The sequence below is a fragment of the Ctenopharyngodon idella genome, chromosome 19 (genome assembly GCF_019924925.1).
Source record: "Ctenopharyngodon idella isolate HZGC_01 chromosome 19, HZGC01, whole genome shotgun sequence".
In the NCBI taxonomy this organism is placed as follows: Eukaryota; Metazoa; Chordata; class Actinopteri; order Cypriniformes; family Xenocyprididae; genus Ctenopharyngodon; species Ctenopharyngodon idella.
The window spans coordinates 21,775,815-21,789,248 of NC_067238.1; the positions used below are offsets into that span (position 1 = coordinate 21,775,815).

The 13,434-nt window shown below is 36.7% G+C and overlaps 1 protein-coding gene across 1 annotated transcript in view; it reads left to right on the plus strand.

The window, feature by feature from the left end:
- Positions 1 to 13,434, plus strand: part of lpcat1 (lysophosphatidylcholine acyltransferase 1) — a 30,275-nt gene that overhangs the window by 7,359 nt on the left and 9,482 nt on the right. Inside the window, exons 2-5 of the mRNA XM_051873156.1 lie at positions 3,379 to 3,518; positions 6,189 to 6,403; positions 7,701 to 7,813; positions 7,974 to 8,034. Of these exons, the coding sequence (XP_051729116.1) occupies positions 3,379 to 3,518; positions 6,189 to 6,403; positions 7,701 to 7,813; positions 7,974 to 8,034 (529 nt within the window). The remainder of the gene's footprint in view (positions 1 to 3,378; positions 3,519 to 6,188; positions 6,404 to 7,700; positions 7,814 to 7,973; positions 8,035 to 13,434) is intronic.

A 13,434-nucleotide genomic window follows, 5' to 3' on the forward strand; every position in this document is an offset into this window, starting at 1 on the left:
ACACCTTAGCAATTTTGAGGTCAGGCTTTTGCGTGGACTTTGTTGTAACTCTAAGTAGCTCTTAACCCTACGCAAAGACAGCGTCGTCCACCTTGCTCTTTTACTGTGCTGCTAAAAGCATCAGATGCAGGTTAGGGTGAAGATGGGCTTCTTAACCAGCACATCCCCCTCGTTCTCCCTCAGGCTGAAGCAGATGGAGAGTAGACATGAGGGGGATGTTAACGGGACCCCATTGGCTGTGATAAGGGCTGTGCCTCTCACTCCTGGGACATTATACAGTGGGTTAGGGTGGGGAAGGCCGAGACCGGGCTATAATTCTTGCAAATGATTTTAGCTCTATCTTCTGTTCAAAAAGGGTTTTTTTTTTTTTTTTTTTTTTTATAAAATCTCATAGGGAATAAGTGCTTTTGTATGTAGTCTTTCACTCATAATACATTTTACACTAGCACTACCCCTCCTTCTCTGCCGCTCCCTCTCTTTCCCAAGAGAGCCATTGCCTCAGCCTCTAGATCAGGTTAATCTTTCTGTCAGGGCAGACCGCGGGAGTTGACAGCAGCTCTAGATAAATAAATAAACCCTAAACCAGCCACACATCCCCTCCCACAGTTCATCTCCTCCCACAGTTCATCTCCTCCTAATGGAGCCGTCGCATGAACCCATCCACATTTAATCACCGCTCCGCTCCAGCTCTGATCTCGCCTTAACCAGTTGTGTCATAGCTAACTGCTAGTAAATTTAACAAGATGGGTGCCATTCCAGACAAATTAGTTGTTTGTGAATGAGAGACACAGAGGAATAACCTTATTCTAGGCTCAACAAACGGAGCAGTGGTCACGAGTCACAGTCGATTTTTCTTGGAAATTGTAAGCACACACTCTCAGGCAGATTAAATATTCATTAACCATTCCGGGTCTTAATGTGAGCTCGTTACCGTCTTCTGCTTTGTTGTTGGTTCTTGCGACACTCTAACCAAAATAATCTCCATTAGCTTTTATCTGCGATCAGGTTTAAACCATATATTGTTTTGGCTCTAAGCTTCAACAAGAGTGGTTCTTAACATGCTGGTTTAGCCCTCTAAATTTTATTATGTGTTCTCAGATCTTTTTTTTTTTTTTTTTTAATTTTTTATTTACTATGTTAATTTAAGTAAAGCAAACAACTTGAGACATAAACTCCTGAATGAACCCAGTTTAACCCTCTTGTTTGGAAACTGAAAGATCCCAAAGGCAAGGTCTTGCTAGCTTCCCCACTCAATAAATAAATAAATAAATAAATAAATTCTTGTAGTATCAGATTGAAACTGATGAATTTTGAATGATTTTAACTTGATAACATTTGCATGATATAAAGTCAGAATTGCGAGATATAAACTCGCAATTGTGAGGGGAAAAAAAGTCAGAATTGTGACTTTATATCACGCAATTGCGAGTTTATATCTCGCAATTCTGACTTTATAACTCGCAATTGTGAGGGAAAAAAAGTCAGAATTCTGAGATAAAAAGTCTCTATCTATCTATCTATGCATTGTGTTTCCTTCTGGAGCATCAGTGAATGTTTGAACCTTTTTTAATAGTTGCGTTTGAGTCCCTCAATTGTCCTCAGTGTGAAAAGATGGATCTCAAAATCATACAGTCACTGCTGGAGAGGATTCAAATATGCAAAAAATGCTTGAAATCTGCAGGACCTGGAGGATTTTTCTGAAGAACGCTGGGCAAATTAACTGCTCAGAACAAACAAGAGACTCATGAGCAACCATCACAAAACAAAAAAACTGTCGTAGATCATCCAGGTAACAACACACAGTATTAGGAATCAGTGGTTCACAAACTTTTGAATGGGGTCATATGAATAATTTCAGCAATTTTTTTTGTCTTGTGAACTATATGTAAACATCTTTTATGTAAAATATCTTACTCAGGACAGTACATTTTTTCCAGTTGATTATTTGTATTATTGCTTATTCTTCTTGGTATCATTCATATTCTTCTTCTTCGTGTTCTTCGTACAGCATTAGAGTCTCTGGGATCCCTAATGTTACATGAATGTCAACAAAAAATGAGGGTTTAAGCACAAACTTCTGCTTATCATTGTGAGCTGAGTTCTGTAGATGTAAACCATTGATGGGAACATGAGATATCTGTGGTCAAGAGGTCATCAGAGAAATGCTGATGCAAATCTAATCTTTCTCTGATTTATTGGATCAGTAGTCAGTGTACAATTGACAAATACCTGGTAAACTGCATGAAGTTGTGTGTGATCAGGCACAGAATATTCTGGAACATTGAATGGAGATTGAATTAAACATAATGTTTTGCAGGAGAAAACTGTTACAATATGCTTTCATGTAGTCCATATCAGATACTATAAATCTCTCTTTCTTCTGCTTTTAAAAACCCATTCTCATGAGAGACGCTTTTAACATCAGTTGAAATTTTTCTCTTCCTCATTTCCTGTTCCCTCTTATGTCCCTCTTATGTGATCTTATTTTCCTGATTTGCCTATAGAAGCGTGACATGTGATGTCCTTGTGCTCTGAGCTAATGGCTCTCTTAGTGCAGTCATGAATGGCTCACCATATGCATTTAATTCTGCCATTGCAAAGCATAATTGGATTTTCTGTTATTGTGAACTTTGTAGAAATCAGTGGCCTCGAATCATGATAAATGCAAATTTCCAAAATGTTTCTGTTTGCTATTTATAAAACATCAGTACACATGAAAAAATGTTCCTAATATGACCAAATTCAGAATCATAATGTTTTTGTGCAACATGTTTGGTCGCTTATTTTCACTTGAATCACAAAGTCATCAGAATTTGTTGGATCAAATCCATGGAATTTATCATCAAATCTGTTCATACATGCATTTTATAAACAAAGCCCCAGGGTTCTTCATTCTTTAGTCAGCTTTGAAGTAAACTTTAGATCGTTAACTGCAAATAATCTGTCTCTAAAATCATGAAACAAAAATCTTGATACTTTTGTTGTCAAGCATTTCAAACACTAGGCATGTTAATGTAGCCATTACATCAACTATCTTTCTGTGAAATCTCGTTGGTTCTGCTTAGAAGAGCCAAATGGGAGTTTGAATCTATTGGCCTGTCTATCAGTTAACTTGGGCTGTGTAATCTAAATGTTAATGTTCTCCAGGCCAGTCCCTCTCTGAGTATTGCACAGCTTAGCAAAATGAAATGTGGTCTCACTGCATATTTTTGTTTCTCTCCTATCTCTTTCCGTAAATGAACCTCATACATTACATTCTGTGTTCTCCAGATCCACGGCCCTGTTTGAAAGCTATACTGGCAAATTCTGGATTAACATGAAAATATTTGAGATTTTAACCTCTGGTTACCTCTAACATGCTTTTTCTCTCTCTCACAGATAGCTGTGATGACTCTGACACTGTTCCCTGTCCGTCTGCTCTTTGCTGCATTCATGATGTTGCTGGCCTGGCCCTTTGCATTCGTGGCTACTGTTGGCCGTTCTGAGGATGCAGTTGAACCTCTATCCTGGTGGAGATGGTGAGTAACAGATCAGAAATGTTAATCATATGTGAGAGTTTGGAAACATCACACTGCCTCTACATTTCTGCCCTCTGCATGAGATTACACTGCTAAAACAGACCTGCAGAGCCATTCAAACTGTGGTTTGCAGAAAAAAGTAGGATTTGAAAAGGATTTGAGGCAACATGAGCTACAGCAGCCGTTGGTATATTCAAATGAGTAGCCAGTGCGAGTGCAGACACTTGCATGATTCGCTTCATGATAAACTGCAGTCAAGTAATTACTAGCAAGTAAGGTGAACACACCTTTAAAATCTGTTTCAAGCCCTAATGGTCTTCCAAAGAGTGTTTTTGGACGTAACTTTGGAATAAATTGTGCAATAGTCAAATCTCTTATGTGCTTCATGTCAGGGTTATTATTGTTTGAACTTTTTAATTTGAGTTTTTTTTTTTTTTTTTTTTTTTTTATTAGTTTTTACAGTATCATTGTACCCCCCCCCCCCCCCCCCCCCCATGTCATCCAAGATGTTTTTTTTTTCTTTCGTCAGTCGAAAAGAAATTAAGGTTTTTAAGGAAAACATTCCAGGATTTTTCTCCATATAGTACTCTTCAACAGTTACCAGCAGGTTGAAGGTCCAAATTGCAGTTTCAGTGCAGCTTCAAAGGGCTCTACACGATCCCAGCTGAGGAATAAGGGTCTAGTCTAGTGAAACAATGTCATTTTCTAAAAAAATAAATAAATAAAAATAAATAAAGTATACTTTTTAACCACAAATGCTCGTCTTGCACTAGCTCTGCGATGCACCACGAATTATGTAATCATGTTGGAAAGGTCACGCGTGATGTGGGCGGAAATACCGAGCAAGTGTTTACAAAGCAATCGTGCAAAGACAAAGTCAAACGGCCTTTACAGAAAAAGGTAAAACAATGATGTCGGATGATTTTGAAGTTGGAGGAGAAAATGAGATTTTCGCCCTACCGTGGTGCTTCCACCTACATCACGCGTGACCTTTTCAATGTGATTACGTAATGCGTGGCACATCGTAGAGCTATAGTGCAAGACGAGCATTTGTGGTTAAAAGGTATGTAGTTTTTATTTTTTTTTTATTTTTTTTTTTAGAAAATGACCAATCGTTTCACTAGATAAGACCCTTATTCCTTGACTGGGATCATGTAGAGCCCTTTGAAGCTGCACTGAAACTGCAGTTTGGACCTTTAACCCAGTGGTAACTGTTGAAGTCCACTATATGGAGAAAAATCCTGGAATGTTTTCCTCAAAAACCTTAATTTCTTTTTGATTGAAGAAAGAAAGAAATAAACATCTTGGATGACATGGGGGTGAGTACATTTTCAGGAAATTTTAATTCTGATGTGAACTAATCCTTTAACACTACTTCACATTAGGAGTGTTCTCTTTTTTTTTTTTTTTTTTTTTTTTTTTTTTTAAATTCAGTAACATTGGGTTCCATTGTGGTTGGGACACTTAAAAAGCTAGCTGCTAACATCAAACTCTTGGAATCAACTGAGTGAGTCTGTTCAGGTCATGCGGTGTGCACTATGTGGCATGTGCGTGGTGAGCATTACTGCAGTTGCTCACCACGCAGAACGTTTCAATTCAGTCACTTGTGAGGATCCATTGGTTTAAAGCTTGCTGCCAACATAGACAGATAGAACAAAGCTGTAGTCTAAATATTCTCAGATATTGGAGAGCTCTCTCTTTCTCACAATTTTGAACTGCTAAAAATAACAGTGGTGTATTGTGTGTCTGACGTATGTGTGGCACACCTACTCACACACACACTGAGCCACATCACACTGCTCCATTCACACCGTCTCCATTCCACTATCACCTGATAGCTTCCAGCAGGGCTTTTCATATTCTCTTACTGTGTGTTTGTGTGTCTATGTGTCTCTTCTGTATCCCATTGTGCACAAGTTTGTTCTTGTGACGTGTGGAGAGGAGAAGTTTTTGTCTTTGTCAACAGTGTAAGTTTGAACAGACATGCTCAATAACCAACACTGGAAAGGCACAGGTCACGAAACTACGTATTTCGCTGCTGTGCACGTTTGAGCGGGTGTGAGTCAGAGAGTGTTTTGAGTTTGTTCATGAACCAGCAGTGTTTAAAACATCTTTTCTAGTGCTGTTAATATTTAGCATGGTCCATGTAGAAAGCTAAGGTTCAACTAGTCCAAAACCAAATTTTCAGCATCCTTTAAAGAAACATGCAATTTTTTTTTTTTGATATTTTGACAATTAAAATATCAGCCTAGCCTCTGAATACAAAAGCCACAGATGTCTGCAGTAAAACATTTTAGACTCTGTTTGAAGGACTTCATAGAGGTGCATTGTTTTAAAGTGTTTTGCTTGTGTGTGTGTGGTTTTTTTTTTTTTTTTTTTTTAATTTAAATTTAGATTTCCTATAAATATGCAATATGGTCTTTCAGGTGTTGTGTTTTTTTTTTTTTTTTTTTTTTCATTGAATATCCAATTCAATTAAGAGATGCATCACATCATTGAAGTAAAATAGTTTGCAATGCAGTTTCATGTTGACTTTAAATGCTAAATGATATGGACCACAGTCAGTTGGATGTGAAGGTAATTGAATTGTCCCACAATGTCAGAAAGCAGGTGATATTCTCCTACTAACCCTGTCTCTGTCTTCCTTTTTGTTTGTTTCTCTCTCTCCAGGCTGGTAGATCTGGCCTTAAAGGCCATCATGAGAGCCATGTGGTTTTCTGGAGGGTTTCACTGGGTCCGTGTGAAGGGGCGGCCGGCTCTGCCCAGTGAAGCACCTATCCTCACGATGGCCCCTCACTCATCCTATTTTGACGCCATCCCTGTCACCATGACGATGGCGTCTATAGTGATGAAGGCAGAGAGTAAAGACATTCCAGTCTGGGGCAGTAAGTTTTTAAAAATATAAATTGACAAACATTAAAACTCTTCAGTTTGTTTAGTTCATCTTAAAGCTCTTTGTGTTTTGCATCTGATAAATTGAGATGTCTGCTGTGCTAGACTAACTGGGTACTTGTCACAGCACTTACATTTGCTCTTGTGTCAGTTCAACTGCTTCTATTGTTCTCCTCATTTGGAAGTCACTTTGTACAAAACTGTTAAATGTATATGAGATTAAATGTAAATGATGTGGTCAGATAAAGTTTTTTTTTTTTTTTTTTTTTTTTTTTTCTCTTCCCCTCTTTGTTAAGTGCTACACTACTGTTCAAAGGTTTGTGGTCAGAAATGTTAAATGTTTTTGAAAGGAGGCTTTTTATGCTCCCCAAGGCTGCATTTATTTGATTAAAAAAAAAAAGAAAGAAAGTAAAAACAGTAATATTGTGAAATATTATTACAAATTAATATAACCGTTTTCTATTTGAATATATTTTAAAATGTAATTTATGTGATGGCAAAGCTGAATTTTCAGCATCATTACTCCAGTCTTCAGTGTCACATGATCCTTCAGAAATCATTCTAATATGCTGATTTGATGCTCAAAAATATTTCTTATTAATATCATTGTTGAGAAAAGTTGAGCTGTTTTAATATTATTTGGAAATCATGATACATGATTTAAAAAAAATAAAAAATAAATCAGGATTCTTTGATAAATAGAAAGTTTAAAAGAACAGTATTTATTTGAAATAGAAATCTAAAACAAAAAAGACATTATAAATGTCTTTACTGTCACTTTTTTTATCAATTTAATGTGTCCTTGCTGAATAAAAGTATCAATTTCTTACTAACCCCAAACTTTTGAACTTCTGTCATACTCATCCAACTTATGTCATACTCATACACAGCTCCATGATGAATAATATTCATGAGCTGCTAATAATTTTTTTTTCCCCAGTTGACTGAGAGCAGCTTAACTGACATCAAGAGAAGATTTGTTTGTAATTTGAATAGGAAAGAAAACTATCTGAGATTTGTTTGTGTAAAGTATTAATTATTGTTTATTATAGAAAATCTCAACTAATACTCCCAGCATTTTGCAAGATTGAGTTGCCTACTTTTTAGGTCTCACTTTCGGTCACTTTTTAAATAATATATTTCTCTCTCTCTCTCTCTCTCTCTCTCTCTCTCTCTCTCTCTCTCTCTCTCTCTCTCTCTCTCTCTCTCTCTCTCTCTCTCTCTCTCTCTCTCTCTCTCTCTCTCTCTCTCTCTCTCTCTCGCAACCCTTCACTTTTTCTCCATTTTTAGCTCTTATCAAGTTCATTCGGCCTGTGTTTGTGTCGCGCTCTGATCAGGATTCTCGGAGGAAGACGGTTGAGGAGATCAAACGCAGAGCGTGTTCTGATGGCAAATGGCCTCAGGTACCACACAAATGCGCACAGACTTCTGATATTTTTCATCTAACGTAATGACATTCATACAGTTTGAGTTTCCAGACACATTTTTGGGCCACTTTGTATCATGCTTTGTGAGTTAGAGCAGTACTGAGGTATTTCTCTTCTGACTGTGGCCTGTTTTCAGATCATGATATTCCCGGAGGGCACATGCACCAATAGATCCTGTCTCATCGCATTTAAGCCTGGTATGTACGCTCTCTCTGTCTGTGCCCACCTCTGAAATCTGCTGACTAAACACACTTTTCATGCTCAGAATGAGTGTTTGTTTTTTGTTTTTGAGTTTTTGTGTTAGAAATGTTAAGAGTGTTTGTAGAGGATACTTTGCTGATGTGTAGCTAGATCTGTAGTCGGTAGTGGTCAGATGTTTGCTCTTTTTGTACCCTTTCTAATCTGGTTCATGGCCCATCATGGTTCACAGCACTGAGAGAGCTGGTGATTGGCTTCCTCTTCCTGTGTGCGCTGTGGAGTCTGATGGTCTTTTCTCCTCAAATCCCCCTCTCCTCTGTCAGTCATTGTATCGGTTCTATTCTTCTAATCCCCACCCCTCCTCTCTCTATCCCTTGCTTATTTTCTCTTGTCTCGCTGTCTCACTTTTCTCTCTGCAACCTTTAATACTGGAACTCTCACTGTACAAAACAACATCAGCTGTGGTGGTCTGCAGCCAAATAGCTTTCCAAAACAAAAACAAGGTCAGAAACTGAGTTTGAATTTGTGCAGTGAGTTCTGGTGCTTTTTGATGATGTACAGAAAAGTTTTATAGTGCATTTTTGAATAGACTATGTGGAAATCAGCTGGTATGGTTACGGTTTCATTTTCCATTGTGTGGCTGATAACGGCCGCTCTTTGGCGTCAGTTTTTGCCTTTGTAACGCAACGGTTTACTGATGAAATATGTAAATAACGACCGCGTTATGGAGGATGATCAGTTATTTCTTTTCATTTTATTATTAATTTATCTGTATGATTAGACAACCGTGCCGAGAACGGTTTGTAATCTTGCCGTGCCATACCAGGCTCAAATGGAGCCTATTTTAAAAACATTATAAATATGGTAATCATACATATAAATATTTGGAGCGTGTGTGTGTGTATGTTTGTGTGTGTATATATACCTCAATGAAATAAATTTTATATATATATATATATATATATATATACATATATATACATATATATACATATACAGGTGCTGGTCATATAATTAGAATATCATCAAAAAGTTCATTTTTTTTTAATTATTTTTAAAAATGAAACTTTCATATATTCTAGATTCCCTACATGTAAAGTAAAACATTTCAAAAGTTTTTTTTTTAAATTTTGATGATTAGAGCGTACAGCTCATGAAAGTCCAAAATCCAGTATTTCAAAATATTAGAATATTTCCTAAGATCAATCAAAAAATGGATTTGCAAAACAGAAAAGTTCAAGTTCTGTAAAGTATGTTCTTTTGTGCACTCAATACTTGATCGGCAGGACATATTACAGCAAATGACTTGCTCCTAGCACAAATTACTGCATCAGTGAAGTGTGGCATGGAAGTGATCAGCCTGTGGCACTGCTGAGGCACTATTGAGCCTTCAGATCATCTGTATATTGTTGGATCGACTGTTTCTCATCTTTCTCTTGAAAATATCCCATAGATTCAGGTCAGGCATATTGGCTGGCCAATAAAGCACAGTAATATCATGGTCAGCAAACCACTTGGAAGTGGTTTTTGCACTGTGGGCAGGTGCTAAAGTCCTGCTGGAAAAGGAAATCAGCATCTCCATAAAGCTTGTCAGCAGATGGAAGCATAAAGTGCTCCAAAATCTCCTGGAAGATGGCTGCATTGACTTTGCACTTGATAAAACACAATGGACCAACACCAGCAGACGTCACGGCCCCCCCAAATCATTATTGACTTCAGAAACTTCACACTAGACTTCAAGCAGCTTGGATTCTGTGCCTCTCCAGTCTTCCTTCAGACTCTGGGACCATGATTTCAACATGAAATGCAAAATTTTCTTTTATCTGAAAAGAGGACTTTCGACCACTGTTCACTGTCCAGTTCTTTTTCTCCTTAGCTCAGGTAAGATGCTTCTGACGTTGTCTCTGGTTCAGAAGTGGCTTGGTAGTCCTTTTCCTGAAGATGTCTGAGTGTGGTGACTCTTGATGCGCTGACTCCGGCTTCATTCTACTCATTGTGAAGCTCTCCCAAGTGTTTGAATCGGCTTTACTTGACAGTATTCTCAAGCTTGCGGTCATCCCTGTTGCTTGTGCACCTTTGCCTACCCAATTTCTTCCTTCCAGTCAACTTTGCATTTAATATGCTTTGATACATCACTCTGTAAACAGCCACCCCATTCAGTAATGACCTTCTGTGACTTACTCTTTGTGGAGGGTGTCAATGATTGTCTCCTGGACCATTGCCAAGTCAGCAGTCTTCCCCATTAGTGTGGTTTCAAAGAACAAAAGATACCCGGAATTTATACTGTAGGGATGGTCATTTAATGAAACTCAAATGTAAATATTCTAATATTTTGAGATACTGGATTTTGGACTTTCATTAGCTGTACGCTCTAATCAACAAATTAAAAAAAAAAACCTTTTGAAATGTTTTACTTTACATGTAGGGAATCTAGAATATATGAATATATGACTTTTTTACGATATTCTAATTATATGACCAGCACCTGTGTATACATATATATATATATATATATATATATATATATATATATATATATATATATATATATATATATATATATATATATATAATATTTAAAAAAAAAAAAAAAAAAAAAGCTCAAACATCCATTTTGTAACAGACGTGCATGTTTATTTTAGCTATTCCATCAGTGAAACAACACACTACAGCCTGTAAAACTATGAAATAAATATCGGTAAATAATGGTAACCTAAATAATAAGAAAGTTAAATATTATTTAAAAAAAAAAAAACATTCGTTTTTTATTTCTACACAAAGATGCGTCATACAGCCTACTGCTCTGCGCTTTGAGAGGGATGTGGGACACGAGCAGGAAAGAGACCATTTCTCTTTAATAATATCTTCATGTTATCTCCTGATCTTACAAGCAACTGACACTTGTTGTAAAAGGTCTGAAGAGCTAGTTTTATCCTCCGCAGGGGCAAGACATTCAGGCTATGTTTGATTTTGCGCTGCCAGAGAAAGCGAAAGTAAAAAATCACCAGCATGTGTGAAACGTGCTATAGGCTATACAAATAAACTTGACGCGCCTTATAAAGTCTAATAACAAGCACAGACTGTGTTAAATAGAAATTGACGTGCAAGCAAAAAGGTTTCTGTCCTACGGTGTTTTTTCTTTTTCTTTTTTCTACCACAGTAAAGAATGCGAATAGCCTATAATAGGCCTAAAAGCGAACAAAAGGAAGAAATGTTTATAATCCCCTGCGTGAGTGAAGATTTGAGAAAAGAAACAGATTCCATGTTCAGTGAAATAACCAGGCTAATGAAATATTGTTAAATTCTCTGCTAATCGGGTGGCCAGATCGCGATTCGCAAAACAGAATACAAAGCTTAAATTTATGGACTCATGTAGGCTACCTCTCTCATTCGGCATGAACCAAAATGTTTCCATGGCTGCGATGTCACATTTAATTGCTAACCTATTATTTCTTTTGTAAACAAAGCTTTGTGCTTCACTCGTGTCATATTCAAGTAAATACTGGCACAGCCCTATCAGTGGGTACCGAATGTACCCGGATTCTCGGTACTACAGAAATGCTGGTATCGTCACATTTTCAAATTTTAAGTACCGACTTGGTACCGAAGTACCGGTACTTTTGACAACACTAGCGACAACACTGCAATTCTCTAAAGCCTCACCTTCTTTCTTTGCATATAACTTTGGGTGGGCATTATATTTCAAATTGTGACGTAGACATTTACGGATGTAATATCTGGACTTCGATCCATGCATTTTAGGCAGGTCTAGAGCAGTGTTTGTGGGAGACTTTGAGCTTGGTAACTTTGCAGATCTTATTCACAAACAGATTCATTACACACTAAAGGAAAAGAAAAACATTAAAAAGCATCAAATGGCCTTTTAAAAAAAAACAAAAAACAAACAAACAAAAACTTATGAATTCAAATTACATTTAAATACACAATAAGAGTATACAGCAACCAAACTGTTCAAAAACCTGGATTTTTAAAGATAAAGTCATCACATTTTATTGTATTGAAAAACAGAGGAGCTGCAACTGTGTAGCCAAAAAATGGTGCATTTGACATTTATTTACAGTAGTTCTGCTCTGCCTAAAAAAGTACAGGCACACTTGTGCACATGTGGACGCTTCAAGTGTGAACCAAACTTTAGTCAAATGCCAGCCCTATAGTGAAAGATGCAAATGAATTATGGGTGTTTTCTATATTTGCATTGACCTGTTCTGTATAAGAGAGTTGCGTTGAGTTTATCAAAGGTGAGTGAGTTTAGTCTCTGTGGAGAGTTGGTCAGTTTCTATTAACACCATGTAATAAGAAGCTGCTTGTAAGCTGAAGGGCATCTCTCGTCTCTTTACACTTTCCCAGAAGTGATGAGATTTGACTGGCACAAACTGGGGCTCAAAATGTAGAGAAAACAAGACCGAAGATATAACTCACCCATATGTTGCTTAAAACAATATCACTGTTATTTTTAACAGTGAAACACAAAAGAAGATATTTAGTAAAACGCCAAGCAGCTCCCATATAATGATGGTAACAACAGTCAAAAAGTACCATATGTATTTTTTATGATTTCACACTGTTTTCCAAGTGTTCTAAAGTCATACAATAGCAATGTGTGAGGAACAGACCAATTTTTGTTCAAAGTAGTCTCTTATGCTCACCAAGGCTGAATTTATTTGATCAAAAATACAATAAAAACTGTAATATTGTGAAATATTAGCACAATTTAAAATGTCTCTTTTCTATTTTAATATATTTTATAATGCAATTTATTCCTGTGATGGCAAAGCTGGATTACTCCAGTCTTCAGAGTCACGTGATCCTTCAGAAATCATTCTAATATGCTAATTTGCTAATATTTATTATTATCAGTGTTGAAAACAGTTGTGCTGCTTAATATTTTTTTTGTGGAAACCATGATAAATTTCTTTCAGGATTCTTTGAATATGAAGTTCAAAAGACAGCATTTGAAATATAATTCTTTTGTAATAATATGATTTTTTTTTTTATTTATTTTTTTTTAAGAAGCAGTCCCAGATTAAAAAAGACTTTCAAAAATTAAGATTTGACAAAATAAGCAACCCGCCTCACCAAAAGACACTTTTAGGTGTAAAGACCTCTTGAAGTGAATGTTCAGCTCATAAAGTTATGATTGTATATTGATGGAATCCTCTAAATGATTTATTATTATTCATTATATTATGTACCATCTTGCAAAGCTTGAATGTTAGCAAATAATTGGTTTGCAGTGATATCTGAATATTAAAAACACTGAAGCTGGATGAGGTCAGTGGATTTGGATACTTAAGATCACACCCACAGTCACACAGAAGGGTTATGTTTCAAATGGCTTTAGTTTTAATGCCACACCCAGCCCTTGGAGTGGAACAAGG